The following is a 22,434-nucleotide window of genomic DNA, read 5'->3' as shown; positions in this document are numbered from 1 at the left end:
ACAGTTTGAAAACAAATGTTAATATGGGTCTTGAGTTTGGGAACAGCAAGATTTCCAAAGAGCATTTTCTATGATAGCAAACAAGTTTTCTGTAGACGTTTCTAATAAAAGCAAGAGAATCCAGCCACAAAAAGCATCTCTCAACTCCTGACTAGAAGGTCGTGGACATCAAGTAAGGCCGTTCTACTGCCAAGTCAATATCACATAGAATGTTTCCTACAGCAAATACTGCGGTGTGGGTCTACCATAATAAGATGAAGGGGCCATCAAGGAGTGTCCACTCAGGCAAATGGGGATGAGCTGGACTGATTGTGGGTCTGTCTCTTCACAGTGCAACTGTCAGGTGACAAGTGAGTAGCCGTGTGGCTCTTAGAGAGAAGGAGGGGTCAGTGACCTGAACACTCTGCCTGGCGCTGCTTGTGTAAAGGCAGGGCCTTTGTTCTTACAGTTGGTGCTCACATCTCTGATATAATGCTATCTAAGTAGTAAAACAAACAGTGTCTTAGGAAGCCAAAGGGCAGTTTGGGCTTAAGGGTTAATGTGATTCCATTGGAAGTCTGGTTAAAATTTAAATAAACTTTTCCTCGGGTCCAAGGAGCAGACCACTGGAGCTGTGGCAGAAAGGCAAACAAGGGCTTCCCATGGTTTTAGCCTTAGTTCGCAGTTCAGTCCAGGGCTTGCAAAAGCATCCAGTTTCTGCAAGCTCTCTACACAGTCTAGGAAGTGACCTGGATGATGCCATTTTTTTTTCCTTTCTGAAGCCACATTTCACAGAATATAGACATCAATGGCAGATGGGATCAGATGTAAAGCAGGCTCCTCCCAAGGACGTTGGAGCTTGTCTGAATTCATTGAGTCTTGTAGACCATCTCAGCAAACACCATTCAAGTACATAAGAAGTCATAAGAACCCCTGTTCTTGCTCCCCAAAATTACTTTTCATATAAGTTCCTGGCGATGGGCAGCTTTTGGGAGTGTGGGAGGCCTGTGACCCATCAGCAGGGTCATTCAATGGAAACCAACTGAATCTCACGTGCATGGTTTATTCCCTCTCCAGGCACCTGTTAAAAATGAACAAGAGCAGCTCTGACTTGGAAAAAGTGAGCCAGAGTTCTGCAGAAAGCCTCAGCCCGTCCTTCAGAGGGGCTCACGTCAGCTTCACCACGGGCTCCACGGACAGCCTTGCCTCAGACTCCAGGACCTGCAGCGATGGAGGTAACACAGACAGGCTTACAGTCTGCAGGGTCTGCAAACCAGACCTGAGTCAGTTGCCAGGATTTGAAAGGCCAAGCAAGACCCTTTAGTCCGGTGCTACTTTGTTCAGGAAGTAGGCCCTACCCAGGAACTGGTGACCTTCATCCCTCATGAATACACAACAAGCTACCTCATTTTATCACTTTCTGTAATTAGAAGTGACAGGGCTTGGTGACAAGGTAAAAAGAGGGCTACAATCAAGTACTTGTTGAGTGTTGGCCATATATGGTTCTCCCTGTCCACTGGGGTCCCTGGAACCTCAGATGTCTAGGTGTCTCATTTACATGCATACACATGTATGCATATATGTACACAATAGATGTTTACACAAATGCTTGCTAAACAAAACGTGAAGGCTTTATAAGGTTGCTACTCACCCCTATTCTATAATAACTATAATATGTGGCTATGTCCTGTTAGGCATATTCCTAAAAAGGAACTTGAGGTTTTCTGCACTTGTGGATTTCGTGGTAGTGTTTATGATCTCTCAGCCCTTGGGTATGCTCTCTGTGTTTCATCATCTCCTGCTCTTCTCCTAGCTGCCTTAACATGTTAGGTTTACACATGTGATGCCATGACTTCCTCATACCATGGAAATACTTTTTCGCAAAGGGCATTTTGGGGGAATAGGACCCCAGGGAACATTTCTGTCTGCAAATAATGGATTATAAATTTTCCAATGATAAAGTCCTGCTAGCTCTTACTCGAAAACAGGAACTGTATTCGTCTGGATTTGGGGGAAATGTAGCAAAAACAAGAATGTATTTTTCTGTAGCTCTTCTGGACTCTAATCTCCTTCCTTTCCCCATCCTGCTGTGCAAAATTTCAGTGAGGCAGATTATTCCCTAAAGACCTGGGTATCTGAGCCAGGCACCCATGCCAGCAAGCTCCAGCTCACTCTCTTGAGAATCACGACCAGTTCTAAGAGGGCTATCTACAATGCACCCCTCCCTCAGCCACTGCATGGATGGTATCGTGAGAACTGGACTATTTATGATGTCTGTCCTCAGAGCTGGGAAAGATGAGATTAAGACATGTATGACACATGGATGGATGGGGTCAGACAGGAAATCAGGTTGCCCCAGAACATGAGAGCGTCTAGAGTGAATGTCGAGGGAGGATTCCAGAAAGCTTTTTTGAGAAGATGGGTGAGGTTAGACATGAGGATGCAGAAGGGAAGGATCAGAAGATTTCCCAGGGCACTAAATGGTCAAGAGGAGCCAAAGGCACGGAGAAGTGTTGCTGGGAAAAGGAGAGCAGCTTGATGTACTGTTCTGGGTACAGGTGAGGGGAGCTGCACTGCATAGCGCAAGGCATTCAGAAGTCATGTGTAGAACAGGATACAGAGCCACCTGCATCTGGGGAGAACTGCTGTGGCACCCAGAGCTACACAGAGAAACTCTGGAAAAAAACCAACACCTCTCCCTCAAATAAATATACTTCAAACCTGTTGAAAAATTTTAAGTAGGAGTTTATCTAAATTTTAAAGTAACAAAATGCTGTTTTTATATCATTGTAAAAATTTCCACTTTATATCTCTATCAGACCTCATATCCCTCCTCGTACATGCACTAGGACATTTTGTCTGTGAGGGCAGTTTGTTAAGCAGAGTCAGGGGAAAGCGGTCTCAGTAGTTGTTTAGAATGCGCTTGGCTCAGGAAGGACAAATGCAATTGTAGGGTCGTGTCTGTTGTGGAGAATGGATGGATGACTGTGACGGTGAAGTCATGACGGTGAAGGCCTGCAGAAGACTCTTCGGCTCTAAGTGGCCCCCTTTAACTATACAAACATAAAGCTGAGGCTGGTGGTACAGACCTACAATCCTAGCACTTGCCTGGCAGCAGGAACATGAGGAGTGCAGTCATCGGAGGCAGTGATTGGAATCCAGGCCAGCCTCGTGTATAAGAGACGATGACTCAAAACAACTACAAAAACCCAAATAAACACAGACTTATTGTCATACTAAGATCACTTCCCTCTTTGATTTCATTGAGTGATTCAACAGAGGTTAGAATTTGGTGTTTAACGGAAGCCACCAGCATGGCTAACAGAGAGACAGAGAGCTCTTAACGATGCAGTGGACGGTAGAACCTCACCTGACACAAAAATCAGACCTGCATTGCTGACTCTTACTGTATAGCTAGCAAGCCGGATCTAAAACAACGTAACTAGATACTATGGCATTAATGAGCTTGTTTTTCTCCACAATAATGCCAGTAAGTTTCAAAAGAAAACATGCATGTGTGTGTGGGCGGGGGCGGGGGTGTTTGTATGCATACTCTGTCATTCATTTGATAGATGTTTGTTATAAACAGTGTGCTGGGTACAATTCCAGATGCCTGGTCTTCACAGGGCACATGGCTAGTTCCACCTGTGCAGTAAGCGCTGTGGCGAGACAGCAAGCCCGGAAGGGGGCGGGGAGGGGTAGGAACGCCTGTCAAGGCGAGAGACGGAAGTCCACAAAGATTAGACTGTAGTCAGAATGAGTGACAGCCTGACCTTCAGCTAGCACTTGTCACCTCCAGCTCTACAAAAAGGAGGTCATATTTTCCAAGAAAAAATCGTCAAAAGGCCACCGGCAACTGTCAACCTAAATCGAATGTATGCTCGATTAGACAGGCTTATTAGATCGCTAGATCTTAAATCCATAGGTTCAGCCTAATATGTTACATAAGTAACTGTCCTATATGTGCCCCAGTCCATCAAGATACCCCGGGAGATGTTCCTAAAGGACAGGTGTTTGTCCCAGAGGAAACTATATTCTGTTTCAATTATTTCCCTCAGTATCCTGAGCTACCCTGTCAGCAAAGAGGCTTGGTTTCAAATGGTTTTCTTTAAGCTGAGTTTTAAGCTATTACTTTAGTAAGTCATATGTATCTATGGTTAAATATTAACCAACACAGAGAGGTAGCAATAAAAAGTCTCTCTCCCGACACCCATCCCATTGCCCACCGACACTTTGAACACTTTTCCTGTGTCATTATGAATCTCTCAAGTGTCCTAAAATTCAGTTGTATACTCTTTTTGTGCTTGAAGTCTTCCAGTCAGACCTTTAGCATGACTCAGTTTTTAAAGTCCCTGTATTGTTTTTCATTGTGAGCCACCTTTTAAACCCTTTACTTACCAATCCCTTGTTTATGTTGTTCTGTTAGAAAACTAAAGAAGGATCTAGACACTGGGGAGATGTGGTTAGAATACCTGAGATAAATTCTTAGAAGAAGTAGAGTTTGGGCATTAAAACGTGGATGTATTTCAAGTAGTTATCCTCAATTTGTCCTCTAAAAGTGTCAGCTTACCGTTCTACCAGCAATGAAAAATGATTTGAATGAAGTTTTAGTTTAGCTACCTAAGAAGAAGAAAGTCCTCACTGGTTGTGTCACAGAGGTGAAAGACCCAACCCCCAGAGCCTTAGCTGGTGTGCTGGCTGGCAGAGGAGGCAGGGGGGCTGTCTTCCAAATGGAGACTTGTCTTTCCCTCCATGCAAACCACATTGTCGCCTGCAGGGAATGATCGAATGGTCTTGAGGGATTCCTCCCAAATGCCACATTTTCCAGCCAGCTGCAAAATGCTAATAACAGGCTTCCACTTCAAGCCACATTGATCTTCCTGGAAAATAGCAAGGCGTCCCTTTAAAAGGAGTGCTCCACTTTGCCCCTTTATTTTTCCATATGCTATGGAGAGTCTTCAGATTCTGGAGCCAAAAGAGAAGACGCACAACTTCCCTTTGGGAAGCCGTGAGGCTGGAGAACCGCTGACCCCCTCCCCACCTTACCCATTGGTTGGCAGAAACCTCCCAGACTGCCTCTTCCTGCATGCCCAGGTGCCAACACAGGTGGTTTGGCTGTACTTTCCTCATCTAATGAGGGATCAAACTGCCCCAGGGTCTGGGCAGAGTTTCCCCCATTTGATTTGTTTCTAATATCTTACATTTCATAGATGCTTACGGAATATTAACTGATGGGGCTGGAGAGATGGCTCAGCCATTAAAGGCTAGGCTCACAACCAAAACTGTAAGGAATATTAACTGACACGTGGGCAAATCTATGAAGCTGTTTGCTCAAGTGTCAGTCCATAGACTATTCCAAGTTTTGCACATGCAAACACACACACACACACACACACACACACATTCAGCTGGCATCGCCTCACCCATAGTTGGGGCAGTGGCTAACACACATGTGCAGATCTTGCAAGGGTCTGTTCCTTCTGCCTCCATGCTTGCTTGCTCCAGCCTGGCTACAGGCAGAGAACGGTGCACAGAAGAGCTGAATGGTGCTCACTCATACGGCTCAAAACAGGGCTGACCACTTCCTCTGTAAGCCCAGCTCTCATTTGGCTGTGGGGACAGTGGAAGTACCTATTAAGCCCAGCAAAAAGAGGAGACTCTGTCATAAGGTAGACCTCACGCTACCACATTTGAACTTTTGCCCTACGTTCTGAGTGGGGAACTAACCTGTTTTACCCAGCCGTTGAAATTCTGGCTCCTTCTTTGTTTTCTAAATATAAAGATACCAAACCAGTATACATCCTCCCTCCGCCTTTGTGAGACCCACCCAGCATGCCACAGGTGATGCTTCCCACTAGAGGAGTCTTCCTCTAACCGGTGCTGAGTGTATGCTTTGTGTGGAATGGGAGACTGGAAGGAAAACTTGGAAAATGGTGTTCGGAACCCTTTGTCTTGGTTCGTATGTAAAGTTACTCAGCCGGGAACTTGGATCAGCATTAGAGTGTTTGCCTAGTTCCCAGAAGTTTTTCTCAGTCTTTCCTTACTGCTCACTGTAAGCCAGAATTTGGAGACAGTGGTCCAATACCATCATAAAACCAGGATATATAGTAGAATTAATTTCGTGTGCCATTGAATTTGAGTCTTTCTGGCCATTGGCCAAAGTTATTCAGGATTTCTTTTTAGGCAGGTTTCCTGGACCGATGGCTTACCTGTGAATTTTGAAAGCATTTTGGATGTCGGGGGAGGCTTGTCTTCTCCAGGCTTCTCTGGGTGCAGAAGGTAGCAGCTGCTGCAAACAGGCAGATGCAGACAGCAGCAGCAGCTGCTGTAAATGGGCACTTAAGCAGGCAGCATGCATTCAAAGGCTGTTTGCCCCGGGGCAGGGTTGAAGAACTAGTTCTCCTAGAATCAAGAAATTTCAGAGTCACCCTGGAGTGACAGCTCCATCAAATGCTAGAGAAATGTGTTCCATGTAGAAGGTCACATTTTAACATCCATTTCCAGGTAGCTCCAGGGTATCCACACTGGAGAGATGATAGTTCCCTGAGTTGCCTGCAGCTGCCTTCTCGTGGATTGTGGTTCATATACCTGGTTGCACAAGTATAGGCATGGGCACAAGTGTGCACATTTGTGTAAAGGTCAGAGAACAACCTCAAGTGTCATCCACATTTTGCCCTTGTTATTGTTTAATGGTGTAAGGCATGCTCTCATTGACCTGAAACTGACAAAGTAGCCGCGATGGACAAGCCTTGGGGAATCTGCCTGTCTCCCTTTCTCAACACTAGTGATGGAATTTCAAGCTTGTACCACCATGCTTTTATTTTTCCATGGGTTCTGGAGCTCAAACTCAGGTCTCTTTACCACATAAGCTGTTTCTCTAGACCCCTTTTCATTAAAAAAATAAATAAACCTTTATATATATAATATATATAATTATATATATTATATATATATATAATGCCCAGTTGGGTACACGAAATCCACACTTCAAGTGAGCCACCTGCTTTGTGGGACTTCATGCTTGTCCCTCTGCTGGGCAGGTGTGTGACACAGGAGCACTGCTGTAGAGCCTCCCTCTGATTAGCTGGGACATCATTCACACATTCGCAGCATCTAAGAAATTAAATCTAGTTAACCAGCCTGCGTGTTAATCCCCAGAGACGTCCCTGTTCTGACACCGAGTACTCCTTACCAGGGCCCCAAGCAGCTGTAGGATTTAGAGCCAATCAAGACTGCCCGCCAACTCGGTTCCCACAGGATTGTCGTGAGAACACAGAACGGGGTGGGGGGCATAAAGGGAGGTCTCCCTCTCAGCTGCCTGAACACTGGTTTTGCACAGGGCCTGGAACTGACATTCTGATTCTCCTTGACCATCTAGGGAATGAGTGAGATGGATTAGAATCCCCTCCCCCCATCGTTCCTGATTAGAAAGTTGGCCAGTCTCCAGTGTAGGGACTGGAGATGGAGAGAGGAATGATACAAGCAAGATAGCCATCTGCCTAGAGATTGTATAGGGGTTTCTGAGGCGGTTTTCAGACAAAACACATGTTCAGGAGGTTGAAATGGAGAGTGGCTGAAATCATAGATCATTAGTGATGGAATTCCAAATGGTATAATCCAGGCCTTCCTTCCTTTCTTCCTTTCTTCCTTCCTTTCTTCCTTCCTTCCTTCCTTCTTTTTTCCTTTCTCTCTCTCTCTTATTTTCTTTCTTTCTTTCCTTTTTTTTAAATGGGGGTAACTCATCTGGATATGACTAGTTTATTCCTGTCATTTTCCCTCAATCCCAAGTAAAAGCATAAACGGGGCATGTTGGTGACATTAAAGATGAGGACAGAACCAGTCAAGCTTGGGAAATCAGAACAACGCTTAAAGAAGGGACAAGCCTAGACACTGACCCTGTTGGCAGTCCCACCGGTACCTTGAACATGGCATGGGAAAGGGACCCTGTCTCTGGGCTGTGACCCTGGAGGCACTGATCTGGGCCCGAGCCCAGTGTTCAGATTTCACTCCACTGCCACCCTTCACTTCCAGCCCTTGCCCTGGTGATGATACATTGGCTATTTTCTGATACCCAGAAGGCAAAGTGATGAGGATATAGCTGTATCTAAAGCACCTGCCTTCTGGCTCCTGAACACAGGGATTCACTCACTCCAGCAGCCATCTGGGCTTGAGGAGCCTCATAAGCAGATGTCATGCCCCTGGCTTTTTTATCCGGGGTATGAGGAAGCAACCATCCTCCTCCCTCCGCTTCTCCTGCTATCATGGAGAGGAAATGAATCATCTGTAAACTTTGTCCTCATTACTGACCCAGTCCATGGGAACAGAGCCACTTTCTTGGGGAACAGGAGACGGGAGACCTGAGGACCCCAGGTTTACAGAGTCCAGTATGGTCTCCCTGCCTCATGCTGGCTGGTTCTGGAACACTGTCTGCTGTGACTACAAGGGGAGAATTCCTAGATATGAAAAGCCTGTGCGTCCCCACTGTGCCACAACTGCTTGTTATTAACCCGAGCCTCCTGGAAGAAACATAAATCATTCACGTAGCCTTACTGGCAGAACACCCAATACTCCCACCCTCACAAGCCTGCCTGTTAGCTAAGCAGGGCCAGGCGGGACGGACAGCTGCTGTGATCCTGATAAACTGTGTGTGTATGATAAACCAGGAAGCAAGGGCAAAAGCCACCGCAGGCTGGGACAGGGCAAGGAGGACAGTGTGCCACCCCCCTGTCTTCCTGTTTGGTTTTCTTTTTTTGTCTTGAGATAGGGCCTTGTAGAGCCCAGGCTAGCCTTGAACTCAATATGTAGCTAAAAATGATTTTGAATTTCTGATCTTTCTGATTTCTAAAATTTCCCCAGACTTGGCTTCTCTGACATCAGAAAGGTATTTGTGAAAGCCCAAAGAACTGTACATGAAAACACAGAGATCTGGACTAGAGAGACGGCACCATCATTAGAGTGTTTGCTATGCTATGCAAGCATGACGACTCACGCTCCAGATCCCATGTTAAAGTATATACGTATACATACATACATACATACATACATACATACACACACACACATACACACACATACATACCAGGTGTGGTGACACCATCTATGATCCTGGTGCCGGGGAAACAGAGATAGTTTCATCTCTAGGGCTTACTGCCCAGGGTGCTGCTCACCCTAATGGGTGAGCCTACTGCCAATAAGAGACCCTTTCTCAAAAAGCAGGGTGGATGGCACCTGAGAAATGACATCCAAGGTTAACCTCTGGCTTCCACATTCACACACACACACATGTGTACTTGTGCATACATGTATAAACACACACACACACACACACAAACACAGACATCGAAGATGGGAAGGAGGCACACTTTACCCTAGTAAATAATACTTCCTTAAACCCGACTTTTCAGGAAGAGGACTCGAGTCACGGAAGTTCCAGGCGTTCAAGCTTACTATTGCTGCTACAGCGTTGTTTGCGAAGCTTTAGAATCACTTAAGTGTCTTGTCAAGAGACAGCTAGTTAAATTGTGATGCTTACCAATAACTTGTTGTGACTCCATTATGGAGAAAAATGAAGTAGGCTAACTCTCCCCAAGACGTGACAGATAAGTAGTAGTTCAAAGACGACTCCCGTGCCTGAAGGTTCACTTGGGTTATTAGAACAATGCATGATCAAAGTCCTCTGATCAAAGGTACTTACTTAATGCTGAGGGGAAAACACAAGGGAGACCTACCTGTCAATCCCTCCCATTCATGTCATTTGCATTCTGTCCTCTGTGTATATACCCTTTAGGGAAACAGAAAAGAAATACAATAAAATGAATTGCTTTGACCGATTGAAAAAAGATCCTACAGCACCTGAACCAGTGGCATTGATCTCTAGTCTGATGATTTCTGCATTTTTTTTTCAGGTCCATCATATGAACCCGCCCACTCACCCACCATCAGCGGGAAAAAACTCTTTGCTCCTGTCCCTTTTCCATCGGGCTCCACAGAGGATGTATCTCCCAGTGGTCCTGCGCAGCCTCCCCCTCTGCCCCAGAAAAAGATAGTGAGCCGTGCAGCCTCATCCCCTGATGGCTTCTTCTGGACCCAAGGCTCCCCTAAACCACGGACAGCAAGCCCCAAGCTGAACGTAAGCCACTCAGAAACCAATGTCTGTGTCCACGACGAGCTTCTTTTTAGCTATTCCTTAAACTCTGGAGACGCCGCCCACCATGTCTTCTCCTCTTCTGAGCCTCTGGAGAAAGCTTTCAAAGGCAGTGGCCCCTGGGGTCCAGCTCTGGGCCTAGCAGGCAGCAAGGGCGGCTGTGGGAGCCCCGGTCTCCAGTGCAGAACGGCCGCTTCCGCTTCCGCTTCATCTTCCCAGCTCAGCGTGTCCAGCCAGGCCTCCTCCAGCAGCACCCAGCTTCAGCTGCACAGCCTCTTGAGTAGCATCAGCAGCAAGGAAGGCACCTATGCCAAGCTGGGAGGCCTCTACACACAGTCGCTGGCCCGCCTGGTGACCAAGTGTGAAGACCTCTTCATGGGTGGCCAGAAGAAGGAGCTGCGCTTCAATGAGAATAACTGGTCACTCTTCAAGCTGACGTGCAACAAGCCGTGCTGTGACTCGGGGGATGCGATTTACTACTGCGCCACCTGCTCCGAAGACCCTGGCAGCACCTATGCTGTGAAAGTAGGTACCACCCCCTTCCATTCTGTGGTCTGATGAGCCGATCTTGGCACGTCATTCCGCCTCTCCAAGCTTTTGGAAGCGGGCTAGTTAGCAAGCTTCCCTTTATACTTGGGACTTGGTGATACCTCTGTCTCTGTCTCTGTCTCTGTCTCTGTCTCTGTCTCTGTCTCTGTCTCTGTCTCTCTGTGTGTGTCTCTTTCTCTCTGTGTCTCTCTGTCTCTCTCTCACTCTCTGTCTGTCTCTGTCTGTCTCTGTCTCTCTCTCTCTGTCTGTCTCTGTCTGTCTCTGTCTCTGTCTCTGTCTCTGTCTCTGTCTCTCTCTCTCTCTCTCTCTCTCTCTCTCTCTCTCTCTGTGCCTGGCTCTGGGAAGTATCACCATGAGGTTTGCGGCATGAATCTAAGATGTGGTCTGTGCTCTTATGTTTGTGGTCCAGTTGCAATAGGAAAACAACTTGTAATGCATCAGGGTTCAGTCAAGTATTCCCCAGGTTTTTACTCTCTGCTAGGTATTTCACAAAGATCTGAAGACAGAGGTGTAAACATGAGATTCCTTACGGAGTGTATAATCCATTACAAGACAGGGACCATTAAGGTGCCTGCTCTTCCAAGTGTTGGAGGCAGGAGCATTAGACTTAGACATTGTCCTGAACCATGTAGGTAATGGTAACATTTGCTCAGTATTTACTGTTACAATTATAGTCTCAGCTGGTGGATTAGTTACCTATGCCACTGGAGTGAATCTTACTTTAGATTTTCCTTTGAAGTAGCTTGTGGTACCACCAGAAAGGAAAGACTGAGAGCCTGGTGAATATGTTCGCAGGAGCTCTGTACACTTAGAAGCCACCCCTCTGTAATGTGGGTACTGGGACAGCTACTAGTAAGTTCCATGTAGTTATACAGATACATAGGATCACAAAAGACTTGGATCAGCTCATGGCCCAGAGAATAGACACTGACAGCAAGAAAACACTGCTAGGCCTGGTGATCCCATCTACTCAGGAGGCTGAAATAGGAGGATCCAAAGTTCACAGTCTGCCTGGGCCACACAGGGAGCTCAAGGCCAATCTGGGTAAGTCAACCAGACTCTCTTAAAATAAATGGGCTCCTGGGGTGTGACTCAATAATAGAGCACTTGCTTGGCATATGTGAGCGCCCTGCTTTAGTCATCAGTGCCACAGGACATGAAGAGACAAGAGGGAGGGAAGGGGAGGGAGAAGGCAACTGTCCCAGAGAAGCTTCTATGTGACGTAAGTTCTTGGACTCCACTGCCCCTTCATGTTTAAACCTAGAAGCTGACTTCCGGGTGAGCTAAACTTCATGCTCACTCCTCCCCCCTACCCCTTACCCACCCAGCACCCTCCCTAGCCAAAGTTAAAAGAAAAGGGCCCATAGTTTCTTTTTCTGTTGGGATGGCTGTATCCATTATATTTACTTCTTGACTTACGCTGAAGCTGTGTCCCCAAATACTCATTATAAGTTGCAGACATGGGAAGTTGAAAATGCATTGAATACTCTACCTTAATGCCTGCCTCAGCAACTCAGCCAGCGTGGAGTTGATATTGTTTCCCATCGTGACTAGCAGTGTTTCTTACTGCCCCTGCCCCACCACAAGGAAGAATCTCCCTGCACCTTGCCAACTGACGGAAAGGGCCACTGTGAAACACAGTTGCTACTGAGTTTGTCTTTTCCACTTTTGCACCGTCATCAAGTAGAGAAGACAGTCATACTTGTAACTGTTTGCTGTCGGGGTGATTGGAAAACGATCTGAATGAGATGAACTAAATGCCCCAGGTTGCCATGTGGACTCCCGGAGGGGAGAGCATGGAGGGGAGTTTAGATGTTCAGTGAGTGTGAGAACTTGGTATGTGACTTGTCCTCCGGTCCTTGGCCCTGTTTTCTGCTCATGAGCTTCCGTTACTCTCAACCTGGCTTCCTGGTGCTGACCCTGGAGATCTCATGTAGTCTTAAGAAACTTAATTCAAAGAAAGTGATGGGATCACACGGCAAGAACCAAGGGAGGGCCTAACACCGAATTCAAACCTTAGGTAGGGAATCTTTCCCTATCTGTGAGTGATTGTGCCAAGTAGCTTAGGATCTAGAGCCAGTATTCCCCAATACATAGCAAAAAGTTCAGCCTTCCCAAAGGATAGTAGAAATAAGCATTGCCCCTTGTTGCATTAAGTGTTTAAGCCAGGGGACCAGAGAGGTTAAGAGCACTGACTGCTCTTCCAGAGGTCCTGAATTCAATTCCCAGCACCCACATGGTGACTCACATGGGATCTGTCTGATTCCCTCTTCTGGTGTAAAGGTGTGCACATAGATTGAGCACTCATATGCATAAAACAAATAAATAAATCTTTAAAAAAAAAAGCCAGGCAGTGGTGGCGCACGCCTTTAATCCCAGCACTCAGGAGGCAGAGGCAGACGGATCTCTGTGAGTTCGAGGCCGGGCTGGACCAACAGCCTCCAAAACAATACAGAGAAACCCTGTCTCATAAAACCAAAAAAAGAAAAAAGAAAAAGAGTTTAAGCCAGGAGGAAGCCTGAAGATAAGCCTTGATTTCCAATAAAGAGGGTCCCAGAGGGTTCCTATTTGACTTCCCTGGAGAAGTGGTAGTTCATTGAACCATCTGTAAAACAAAATTTGGAGAACAGTATCAAATACTCATGATACGATACTGTAATTGGGGAAGGTGTTATGACTCTGTAAGTATGCCTGGTCTAGCGATGGGGGCGGGGAGCTGTGAGCATCGCTTGGCACGTGCAGCTGTTGCACTTCATTAGCTCTGCAGTCTAGACGGAATACCGTCATCTGAGAGAGCCCACAGGAGGCGGAGCCGGGCTCCTTCCCAGCCGCTGCCTGCGTGTCCCTGAGCTCAGTTCTTCTGTGCATGTTAAGCAGGAAGCTGACACTGAAATTAAATGCAGCATTGCTTCTGAATTCCCAGTGAACAATGGCAAATGAGCACCTGCTTGCTCCTGACTCTGGAACCTCCAATCACAGGTTCATTGACCCCACAACATTGAGATATAAACTGGCTCTTAGAGCCTGACTCTGTGAACATGTAGTGAAAGAGGAAAAAATAATTGGGGGGGGGCTTGTTGAAGCTGTTTCCCAGCCAAGTTCATAATTAGGGACCTATGAACCGTTGGGCCTGTTTTTATTTATTTATATAATGCTTAGTAGACACAACTTAGTCCAGATTGTCACCCATCAGTGAGGCTCTGGTTCAGAAGCTTAAAACACAACACAGTTTGCACAAAGTTTGATATCTGAGCTGAGTCCAAGGTCTTCAGAAAGCTCCAGGGCTAAAAACCAAGGACAGGGTCCCCTGGAAATGGGACAGGTGGCAGAGGAGGAGGTAGGGATGAAGGTCACTGTCCGCTCCTCCATTCCTCAGTCTCCATCTCACACTGTAGAAGGATCCTGGGACACTCCACCTTGGACTGGGAGGGGGCTGGTTAGCTGTTACTGGAGCAGCTCCCTCTAATGGAGGGGGTGACTGTGATGTGGGCCTTTCTCGAGGCCCTGCTCGCTGATTTTGTGATGCATCCAGTCAGTCACTGTTTGCCCAGATCCTTCATTTACATCTCTGTGTAAAATGTCAGAGGCTCAACTGGGGCTCTGGGCCCCTGTGTTTTCTGAGCTGGAGCCTGAAGGAAAGGCAGCCTGGCAGCTGCTCAGTTAGGGGCTGGAGAGAACTTGCAAACCAGCTCTGGATAGCTCTGCCCCACCACAGGGCTACAGACATAATGGCAAGAGCAGTCACCATAGCAACCCTTTCATTGCAGGCTCACCACGGGCCAGGCTTGGTGCCCAAAGCCATACCTGTATCATTTAAGCTAATCCTCAGGAGCCGCCACTGTCCCAGTTAAAAGCACAAAGAAAACAGAATGAGAGATAAATGCCACCGATCCTCAGTGTTGTTGCTTCCGTATTTGCCACATAATCTGCCCACTGAAATTCATTTGTAACCCACAGATCAATACTCAAAGCGTTTTCCCATCCTTTGTGGACGCGTGCAGAGCGGGGAAAATGGGGATGGCCTAGTGTGAGTGTTTGCAGTTGGTGGGGAATCGGGATACACTCTGCATCTGCTTTCTGTTCCAACCAAAAGCACGTGCCACTGTTGAGTATACTCAGTGCCTCCCTTTTTAAGGTTTTTGTGCTTTTCATCATGGTCAGTGTTGTTCATGAGTTTGATGTTTAAATCCTTTCCCCTCAAGTGTAATGCTAAAGGATTGTTAGTGTTCCTAAGCGGGGAGCCCATGATGGGACGTACAGAGACAATATGGGTTATATAGCGTGTTAGCTGTGAATTCACTGTCAACAGTGCATATTAGATAAGGTCTCTGTAAACAGAAATGTGTACAAGACAAAGTCACCTAGCCATCAGCTCTTGAAAAATACTGTGACCAGAATCACTAAAACCTTACCCTGTATCTATTGGAGCGTGTCTTGTTCCATATTTGCCAATTCTGTATTTGAAGCTCCTTTATAGACCGCAACTACTTCAGAAAAAACTCTCCTGCTGCTTGTCAAAGGTTGCTGAGTTGACATTTAAAATGCCCACATCTTCTCTTTCTCTGGGCATTTGACTTAGAGAACACTTACCAGTCGGGTAGTTTCAACTCCCAAAGCCTCAGTCTCCCCTCTGTTAGAGAATCTATTGCATTGAGCTAAGTAGGGTTTAAGAAGACACTGTGTGAGGGTCGCACCAGTGACACAGTGCCCAACACACAAAATAGTCCAGTGTGTGTCTGCTGTGCATGAAGAGTGAAGACCACACACACACACACCTGTCTCCTGAGAGCTTGACAGACAGTGGCTGGTCAGTCACTGAGTATCGATAGGCAAGGCTTCTTTGTGGACCTAGCTCCAGCAATTTCCTTTCATTTAAAAGTCATACAAGGCCAAAGAGCTGGATCAGCTGGTAAAAGCATTTTCTGTGCAAGCCTTACAACGTGAGTGAGAGCCCCAGAGCCCACTGTGGAAGGAGAGAGCCAATTAGGGGAAGTTGTCCTTTGATACCCCCACCTCTCCCACACACACACAGAATCTTCCCCTCCTTGCACACAAGTATCATCATAATAAAAATAATAAAAACATTCAACTTAATAAATGAAGAGATTCCAGAGGAACGTCTAAAAGCAGTATGACTGGGCATGTTGCAATGAGACCGTGAGGTAACATCCTTTACACATGGATTCCAAATCGGTTTTATTAGTATAATAGGGAACAGTGTCTGGTGTGGACATACTTTCCCCTTATTCCAAGTCTGCCTCCACCATAGAGAGATTAGTGCATTAATGTGTTGCCCACTCCCTGCTTAGCTTTATAAAAATTAAAACAAAAACTTATTCAGAGGCTGCATGAACTCTTTGATTCACGATTCCATTCTGTAAGGTTTATGTAGCCACAATAGAAGTAAATGCCTGTAGAAGGTACATGCAAGCAAACTTCAGAAAGGTTGGCCCTAAAGTCTTGTGGCACCTCACAAACACCGTTGTGATCAGTCCTGGGCTGCTGGCATTTCCTAATTGGTAGAGAGAAGATACCTTTCCTCCCCTCTGGGCAGCACTGCATGAAAAGCAGAAGACGAGACAGAAACACAGAGAGAGAAAGCATCTTCAGTCCTTCCCGTGTCGTTATACAAGGAAACTGAGGCCCAAAAGGACCTCCTGGGCTGGCTTAAGAATCTCCAGTTGAGTTGGTTTCCATGACAATTTTTAGCTTTCCTCTGGTGGCTATCGTTTTTTTAGCTGTGTGGATCCCCCCGGGCACCCTCCCACAGGGGTGTTGGAGATAATCAATCTTGTTTATTCCTGCTTTCAGTTCTGAGGATGTCCTCCAGCCCTGTGGGCTCTATTTTTTGCTGCGGCTCTGCCTTAGAGCAGAGTACAGCTTCCTGCACTGAGCTGCCCAGACAGCCCTTAGGTGGTTTTAGGGAGCAGGCATTGCATATTTACCTAGATCTAGGGAGCAAGGCAACCGAGAGCATGGCCAAGTTCTAAATGTGCGGGAACACCGTGGTCCCTGGAGTTCCCTCACAGCGAAGCAACACCCTGCTTTCACACGCTTTTTCACATGACAAGGATGGGGAGTCAGACTGAGTTCTGTGGAAACTGGTGGGCTTCGTGAGGCTCTATCGTGGTCACTCTGTGGACAAAGAGACATCTTACTCTTGTTCCGCGGTGCCCCTGAAGCACCATGGGCTTGATTATTTTCTTCCGTGGCAACACTTCCGGTGTGGCAGAAAAGATGGGGGTCCGCTGCTTAAACTGAAGTCTCAGAAATGCGGTCATATTTTTCTTCCATATATTTCTAGAATTTGAATGCTTTAGCACTAATAAGTCTTTGTGAGCCCCTTTATGTGATTTTTTTCCTTTTTAATGTATGATATGAGGTAAAGGAGCTGTCTACCTCTTTGTACGATATCAAATGTCCTGGCATTTGTTTCACAGAACCACGGATCCCACTCCTAACTTTGCTTTTCCTTCTCTCCACAGATCTGCAAAACCCCAGAACCCAAATCAGCCTCCTACTGTAGCCCGTCTGTGCCCGTACACTTCAACATCCAGCAAGACTGCGGCCACTTTGTCGCCTCTGTGCCCTCCAGCATGCTCGCTTCCCCGGACACATCCAGCAAGGACCCAGCGCCCGCTGCAGCCTCACATTCCCCTTCCCAGGAGCAGGACTGTGTGGTGGTCATCACCCGGGAGGTGCCACACCAGACCGCCTCCGACTTTGTGCGGGACTCCACGGCCAGCCATCGGGCAGAGCCTGAGGTTTACGAGCGGCGGGTATGCTTCCTGCTTCTGCAGCTCTGCAACGGGCTGGAGCACCTGAAGGAGCACGGGATCATCCACCGAGACCTGTGTCTGGAGAACCTGCTGCTGGCTCACTGCAGCCCTCAGGGCTCCCCAGGACCCTCTGCCACTCCCACCACCACCACCACCACCACCACACCCCGATGCCCCTCGGCCACGCCCACAGCCACCGCTGCCTGCCAGGGAGGGCCTGGTGAAAAGCACCTGCCCAGGCTCATCATTAGCAACTTCCTGAAGGCCAAGCAGAAGCCAGGCGGTACCACCAACCTGCAACAGAAGAAGAGCCAGGCCCGGCTGGCCCCCGAGATCGTGTCTGCCTCCCAGTACCGCAAGTTTGATGAGTTCCAAACGGGCATCCTCATCTACGAGCTGCTCCACCAGCCCAACCCATTCGAGGTGCGGGCCCAGCTGCGGGAGCGCGATTACCGGCGGGAGGACCTACCCCCACTACCCACACTGTCCCTCTACTCTCCTGGCCTGCAGCAGCTGGCCCACCTGCTGCTCGAGGCCGACCCCATCAAGCGCATCCGAATAGGTGAGGCTAAGCGGGTGCTGCAGTGCCTGCTCTGGGGGCCCCGGCGGGAGCTGGTGGAGCAGCCGTGCAGCTCGGAGGAGGTGTTGTGTAACACTCTGAACAACTGGATCGACATGAAGCGAGCCCTGATGATGATGAAGTTTGCAGAGAAGGCGGTGGACCGCAGGCGGGGGGTGGAGCTGGAGGACTGGCTCTGCTGCCAGTACCTGGCCTCGGCAGAGCCCGGGGCCCTCCTACAGTCCCTGAAGCTCCTGCAACTTCTCTGAGCCTCCGGTCAGCCACTTCCGCCGCCGCGGCGGCCTTCCACGCCCGCCTTCCACGCCCGTCCCATGCCCTTTCCTTGCCTGCGTCCTGGTTACCCTGGGTAATGGTACAAATGACTGTGGTCCTTGGATGTAATATTTTATATATATACATATATAATATAAATATGAAAGACCGAGGGTGTCATTTCACACACGCCAGCCCCCTCTCCTCACAGAGCCCCCATCCCTCCACCACCGCCTGTGTAATTATGTACAGTTGCAGCTTCATGAAAGGCCCGACGGGATGAAGCTGAGCGCCTGCCTCGCCACCCCACAATGGAGTCTCCTCACCCTTTTGTCAAATTGTTATTTAAAAAACAATCTCCACAATAAAAGTCTTACATTATTGTTGTTTTTGTTATTTATTATTGTTTATTGATATTTTGGATTGCATCCAAGCAAAGCCCTTTTACCTGCAAGTGCTTGAGTGCGCTATACTCTTCGATGGCTAGAATCGATTATCCACCGCAGAGGAGTGCCGGCTGGCACGGCCCTCGGTCTTGCTCCTCTTACCAGGTATGGCAGCACTCCCCAGGAGTCTGGGTGTTTCGGGGTGTGTCAGTGTGGGTAAATGTTCCGTTTCTCTTCCCACCCAGCAGGCTGCTAGAAAGAATCCTTGGGTGGGATCCCAGAGGTTTGAAATGTAATCCTGCTGCTCCAAACCCATCTCCAGTTTGCCAAAGCTGTCAGGACTGTGTCCTTGGGAGACCTGGTTGAAAACAAAACCCACCTGCCTAGTTCAAAGGAAAGACCCTAACAGTCTTCCTAGAAGGTGTGTGGGCCACTAGAAGGACAAACAGACGCAAAGGACACACATAGCAGGTGTTTGCTGTGAGGCCTCTGCAAGCAGAGACAGAAGGGTACTGTTTCCTGTTGCATCAGTTCCTTGCCATTCCCGGGCTCATCCAAGCAAGGGAGCTTGGATGATGCCACAAGCAGCATCAGCCTCCCCAGGCAGGGAGAAGGAGAGGGGTGGCAAGCAGCACACTTCCCTGCCAGACAAGACTTGTGCAAGGATGGAATTCTGGGGTCTAACTGCCAGCAGGAGATCTTCATTGTAGTAGATGGATGGGTGGATGGATGGATGGATGGATGGATGGACGGACGGACGGACAGACGGATGGATGGACGGACGGATGGATAGATAGATAATCATTTAATGGATGGCCACAGTACTTGAGAGGCAGGGGTAGTTGGATCTCTGAACTGGAGGCCAGCCTGATCTACATGTCAAATTCCAGGTCAGCATGAGCTACATAGTAAAATTCTGTCTACAGAAACAAAACTCATCAAACTCATTTAACATGTACCGGTACCTGCTATCTACTGAAGCTGATATTATTGGTATGTCTTTTTTTAATGCACAGAAATAAGAGGCAGTAGATCTAATTAAGAGAATCAGAATCTGATTAACAGAGTTCGGTCTTTCTGATGCACACACTGATGACTCAAGGAGAAATATCTCCAAAGCCCTTGTATTTCTACCTGAGGACCCCACTGGTATCTGGTTCCTTGTTTACAGCTATGAACGATTTTTAAACACACACAGAAACCGTAAAATAATAGCTGTCCGGGGGACATGAGGGTGCGATTAGTAGCCAATCAGGTTGTCCCTTTCGGTACATTCACTTCGCTCCCTTGGCGAGCTCCGTCCTCTGGCCTCCGACACCATGTGAGCTCCATCCTCCGGCCTCCGCCACCATGGAAACACATCCATTTTTTTCCCTCACACTGGTGGTGAAAGTAGCTCCTGGGGTATCTTTATAACTTCACTTGTCACTTGAGCACTGAGGAAAGAACCGGCTCAAACTAGCTCTCCCTATGTCCTTGGAAGTCTAGAGCTCGGGACATGCAAACGGCGATTTTTCTGTAGATCCATCTAGATTGATGGAGCCATGTTCGTCTGCTGCGTGTTGCTGGGAATCTTCCAGGCAAAACCTCTGCCCTTGACGCTGTCTTCTGTTTTCTTGTCCTTTCTCTGGAAATAAATAAACAATGGAGAGGGCAGAAAGGAGCTCTGCCAGAGAGAGGCCTATAGGGTCGCCTGGAAGCACACACACGGCGGCATATTCGTATTCTCTGAGCTAATTGTATCTTTTTAATGTGCCAGCCGCCTCAAGAAAAGAAAGAAGTTGAATTTGTGAGGATGGTTTTAGTAACAAAATAAAGCAACAAGGGAAGGGGAGAGTGTGAAAAAGAATAAATGATGGCAATGAATTCTAGTTGGGAGGAATGGCACCAATTACACTTGCTTTTGGACTGCTCACCAGCCTCGCCTAGTAGAAGAAGGCACCCTCTGGCAGAATTCTTTCTTGTGTAATTTTTAGGAACTATTCACCAGGGGGAGCGAACCTTTGCCCAGCCCTTGGTTCTACAGGGGATTTGTCGAGGAGCCTTCGTTTTAAGACATGGAATAATTAATATCCTAGTAGCTGTTTGGAAAGGGAAAGAAAGAAAAAGCGTTTTTCTAAAATAAGGCAATTTCTTATATCTACCATGAATAAAGTCTAAGTGTGTGGGATTCAAGCCTCTTCCCAGCAAGGCAGGTCCCTGGCATAATTGTGACACCCAGTTGCAAATAAGTTTGGCAAATAGCTTCAGTCACAATACATTCTGAGGGTCACTAAAACTGGCCTTGTTCATGCTGAATTCACCAGGGTGTGCTGTTCCCTCTAGTTCTAAAGACAAGCAGAAACAACAGTTTTGTGTTTTAGGGCTATAGCACAGAAATACCCAGGATATGAGGACTTGGTACGCAGCTCCTGACTAGTTAGCACGTCCTCTGAGTGGAGCTTGTGCAAGAGGACAAGCTTAAGCTTTACAGAGCCCTTGGTTCACTCACCAACATAAAAAAAATTTCAATACAGTGAACCAAAGATTTTTAAAAACAGATCTCTGTGAGCTCACCTCCCTCTTTCCTCTTGGCTTGAAAACTAACTACTGGTATTTTTCTTCTCTTTTCTGAGTCAAGTCGCCCCCATATCTTTTGCACATATGCAATTTTTGCTGCTAATGGGCCTTCTCTAGTTTTGTGCTAAGAAGTGAAATCTTTTTTTTTTCTTCACCCAAATTCTTTCTGTAGGAGTTCCATCGCTTCACAGCAGAATCCTGAACACCCCTGCCAAAAGCAAGACAGGCACTTCAGGGGTTGTTTGTTTATCATAACACATGGCTTGGCTCTAAAAAGCCCAAGCTCTGCAGAGCTACAGTTACCACTTTATATAACACTTACTGCTTTTCAAGAGCCAAGGGTTGGAGAAAACGCGTGTAATGTACACATGAAAACGTGTATAATGTACACATGCACGCAAAATATTGTGAACATTTGGAAGAGGGAAGACCCATGTTATTCAATGACTTCTCTGAAATCTGTGCTTTAACCGCATTGCCAAAAGGGCTGGGGAGATGGCTCAATGGATGAAGAATTCACTATGAGAACATGAAAACCCGCATTGGGATCTCTACCAACCAGGTAAAAACCAGTCAGGCCAGCAGTACACTTGTGCTTGATAGGGTGAAGCAAACCAACCCCAAATACTTGCTTGCCAGCCAGACTAGCTAAAGGGCAAGCTACAGATTTTGGGAGGCGAAGATCCTTAGGTGAAGACACCAAATGTCACCCTCTATCCTCCTCACACACACCCACAAATGAACACACACACACACACCAAAATACACACTTAGAAGATAGTAAGTAAGCTAGCCAGACCACAGTCCCTCTACTGCCATCTAAGAATCTTTCAAAATCTACAGATAAACCCGGTAAATCTCACTAGAAGTAGTAGATTTTTAATGTTTATTTATTTGTTAATTTTAGTAAAGGATGATGGGAATGGAACTGATTCAACAGAGCCCAATATGTGGGGCCATGGACAGTCAGCTGGTAAATGCTTGCCAACCTTGCCAAATTTGAGTTTGATTCCCCAGAATCCGTCTTATAAAAGACAAAACAAAAAAGCCAGGCATATGGGAGCCCCTTCAATGATAGGTACCATCATTTAACTCTTTTTTACATGTGCATGTCAAGTATATGTATATCTTAGGAAGCCAAGAGCTCCATGTGTTTTTCTCAAAAGTCTTTAGTGTTAGTTATCCTTTCCCATGTAGACACTCTAT

At 47.1% G+C, this 22,434-nt stretch overlaps 1 protein-coding gene and 1 long non-coding RNA gene across 5 annotated transcripts in view; one reads left to right on the top strand and one right to left on the bottom strand.

Moving 5' to 3' along the window:
- Positions 1-18,664, top strand: part of Prag1 (PEAK1 related, kinase-activating pseudokinase 1) — a 50,591-nt gene extending 31,927 nt beyond the window's left edge. For all 4 annotated transcript variants that reach the window (XM_013110883.3, XM_040731823.1, XM_040731822.1 and 1 more), the window contains exons 4-6: positions 1,057-1,214; positions 9,885-10,648; positions 17,158-18,664. In XM_013110883.3, coding sequence (XP_012966337.1) covers positions 1,057-1,214; positions 9,885-10,648; positions 17,158-18,279 — 2,044 coding nt within the window. In that variant the 3' untranslated portion in view covers positions 18,280-18,664. The remainder of the gene's footprint in view (positions 1-1,056; positions 1,215-9,884; positions 10,649-17,157) is intronic.
- LOC121134125 lies at positions 3,093-9,761 on the bottom strand. The gene is made up of 3 exons (XR_005871159.1): positions 9,708-9,761; positions 6,189-6,381; positions 3,093-3,178 (listed from the first exon to the last, which is right to left on the bottom strand). It is a non-coding gene; the product is annotated as an uncharacterized LOC121134125 (long non-coding RNA).
- Positions 18,665-22,434: the final 3,770 nt, after the last annotated feature.

This window comes from Mesocricetus auratus, unplaced genomic scaffold (assembly GCF_017639785.1).
Source record: "Mesocricetus auratus isolate SY011 unplaced genomic scaffold, BCM_Maur_2.0 Super-Scaffold_100026, whole genome shotgun sequence".
In the NCBI taxonomy this organism is placed as follows: domain Eukaryota; kingdom Metazoa; phylum Chordata; class Mammalia; order Rodentia; family Cricetidae; genus Mesocricetus; species Mesocricetus auratus.
The sequence above is the reverse complement of the archived record's forward strand: the minus strand, read 5'-3'. Positions and strand labels throughout refer to the sequence as shown.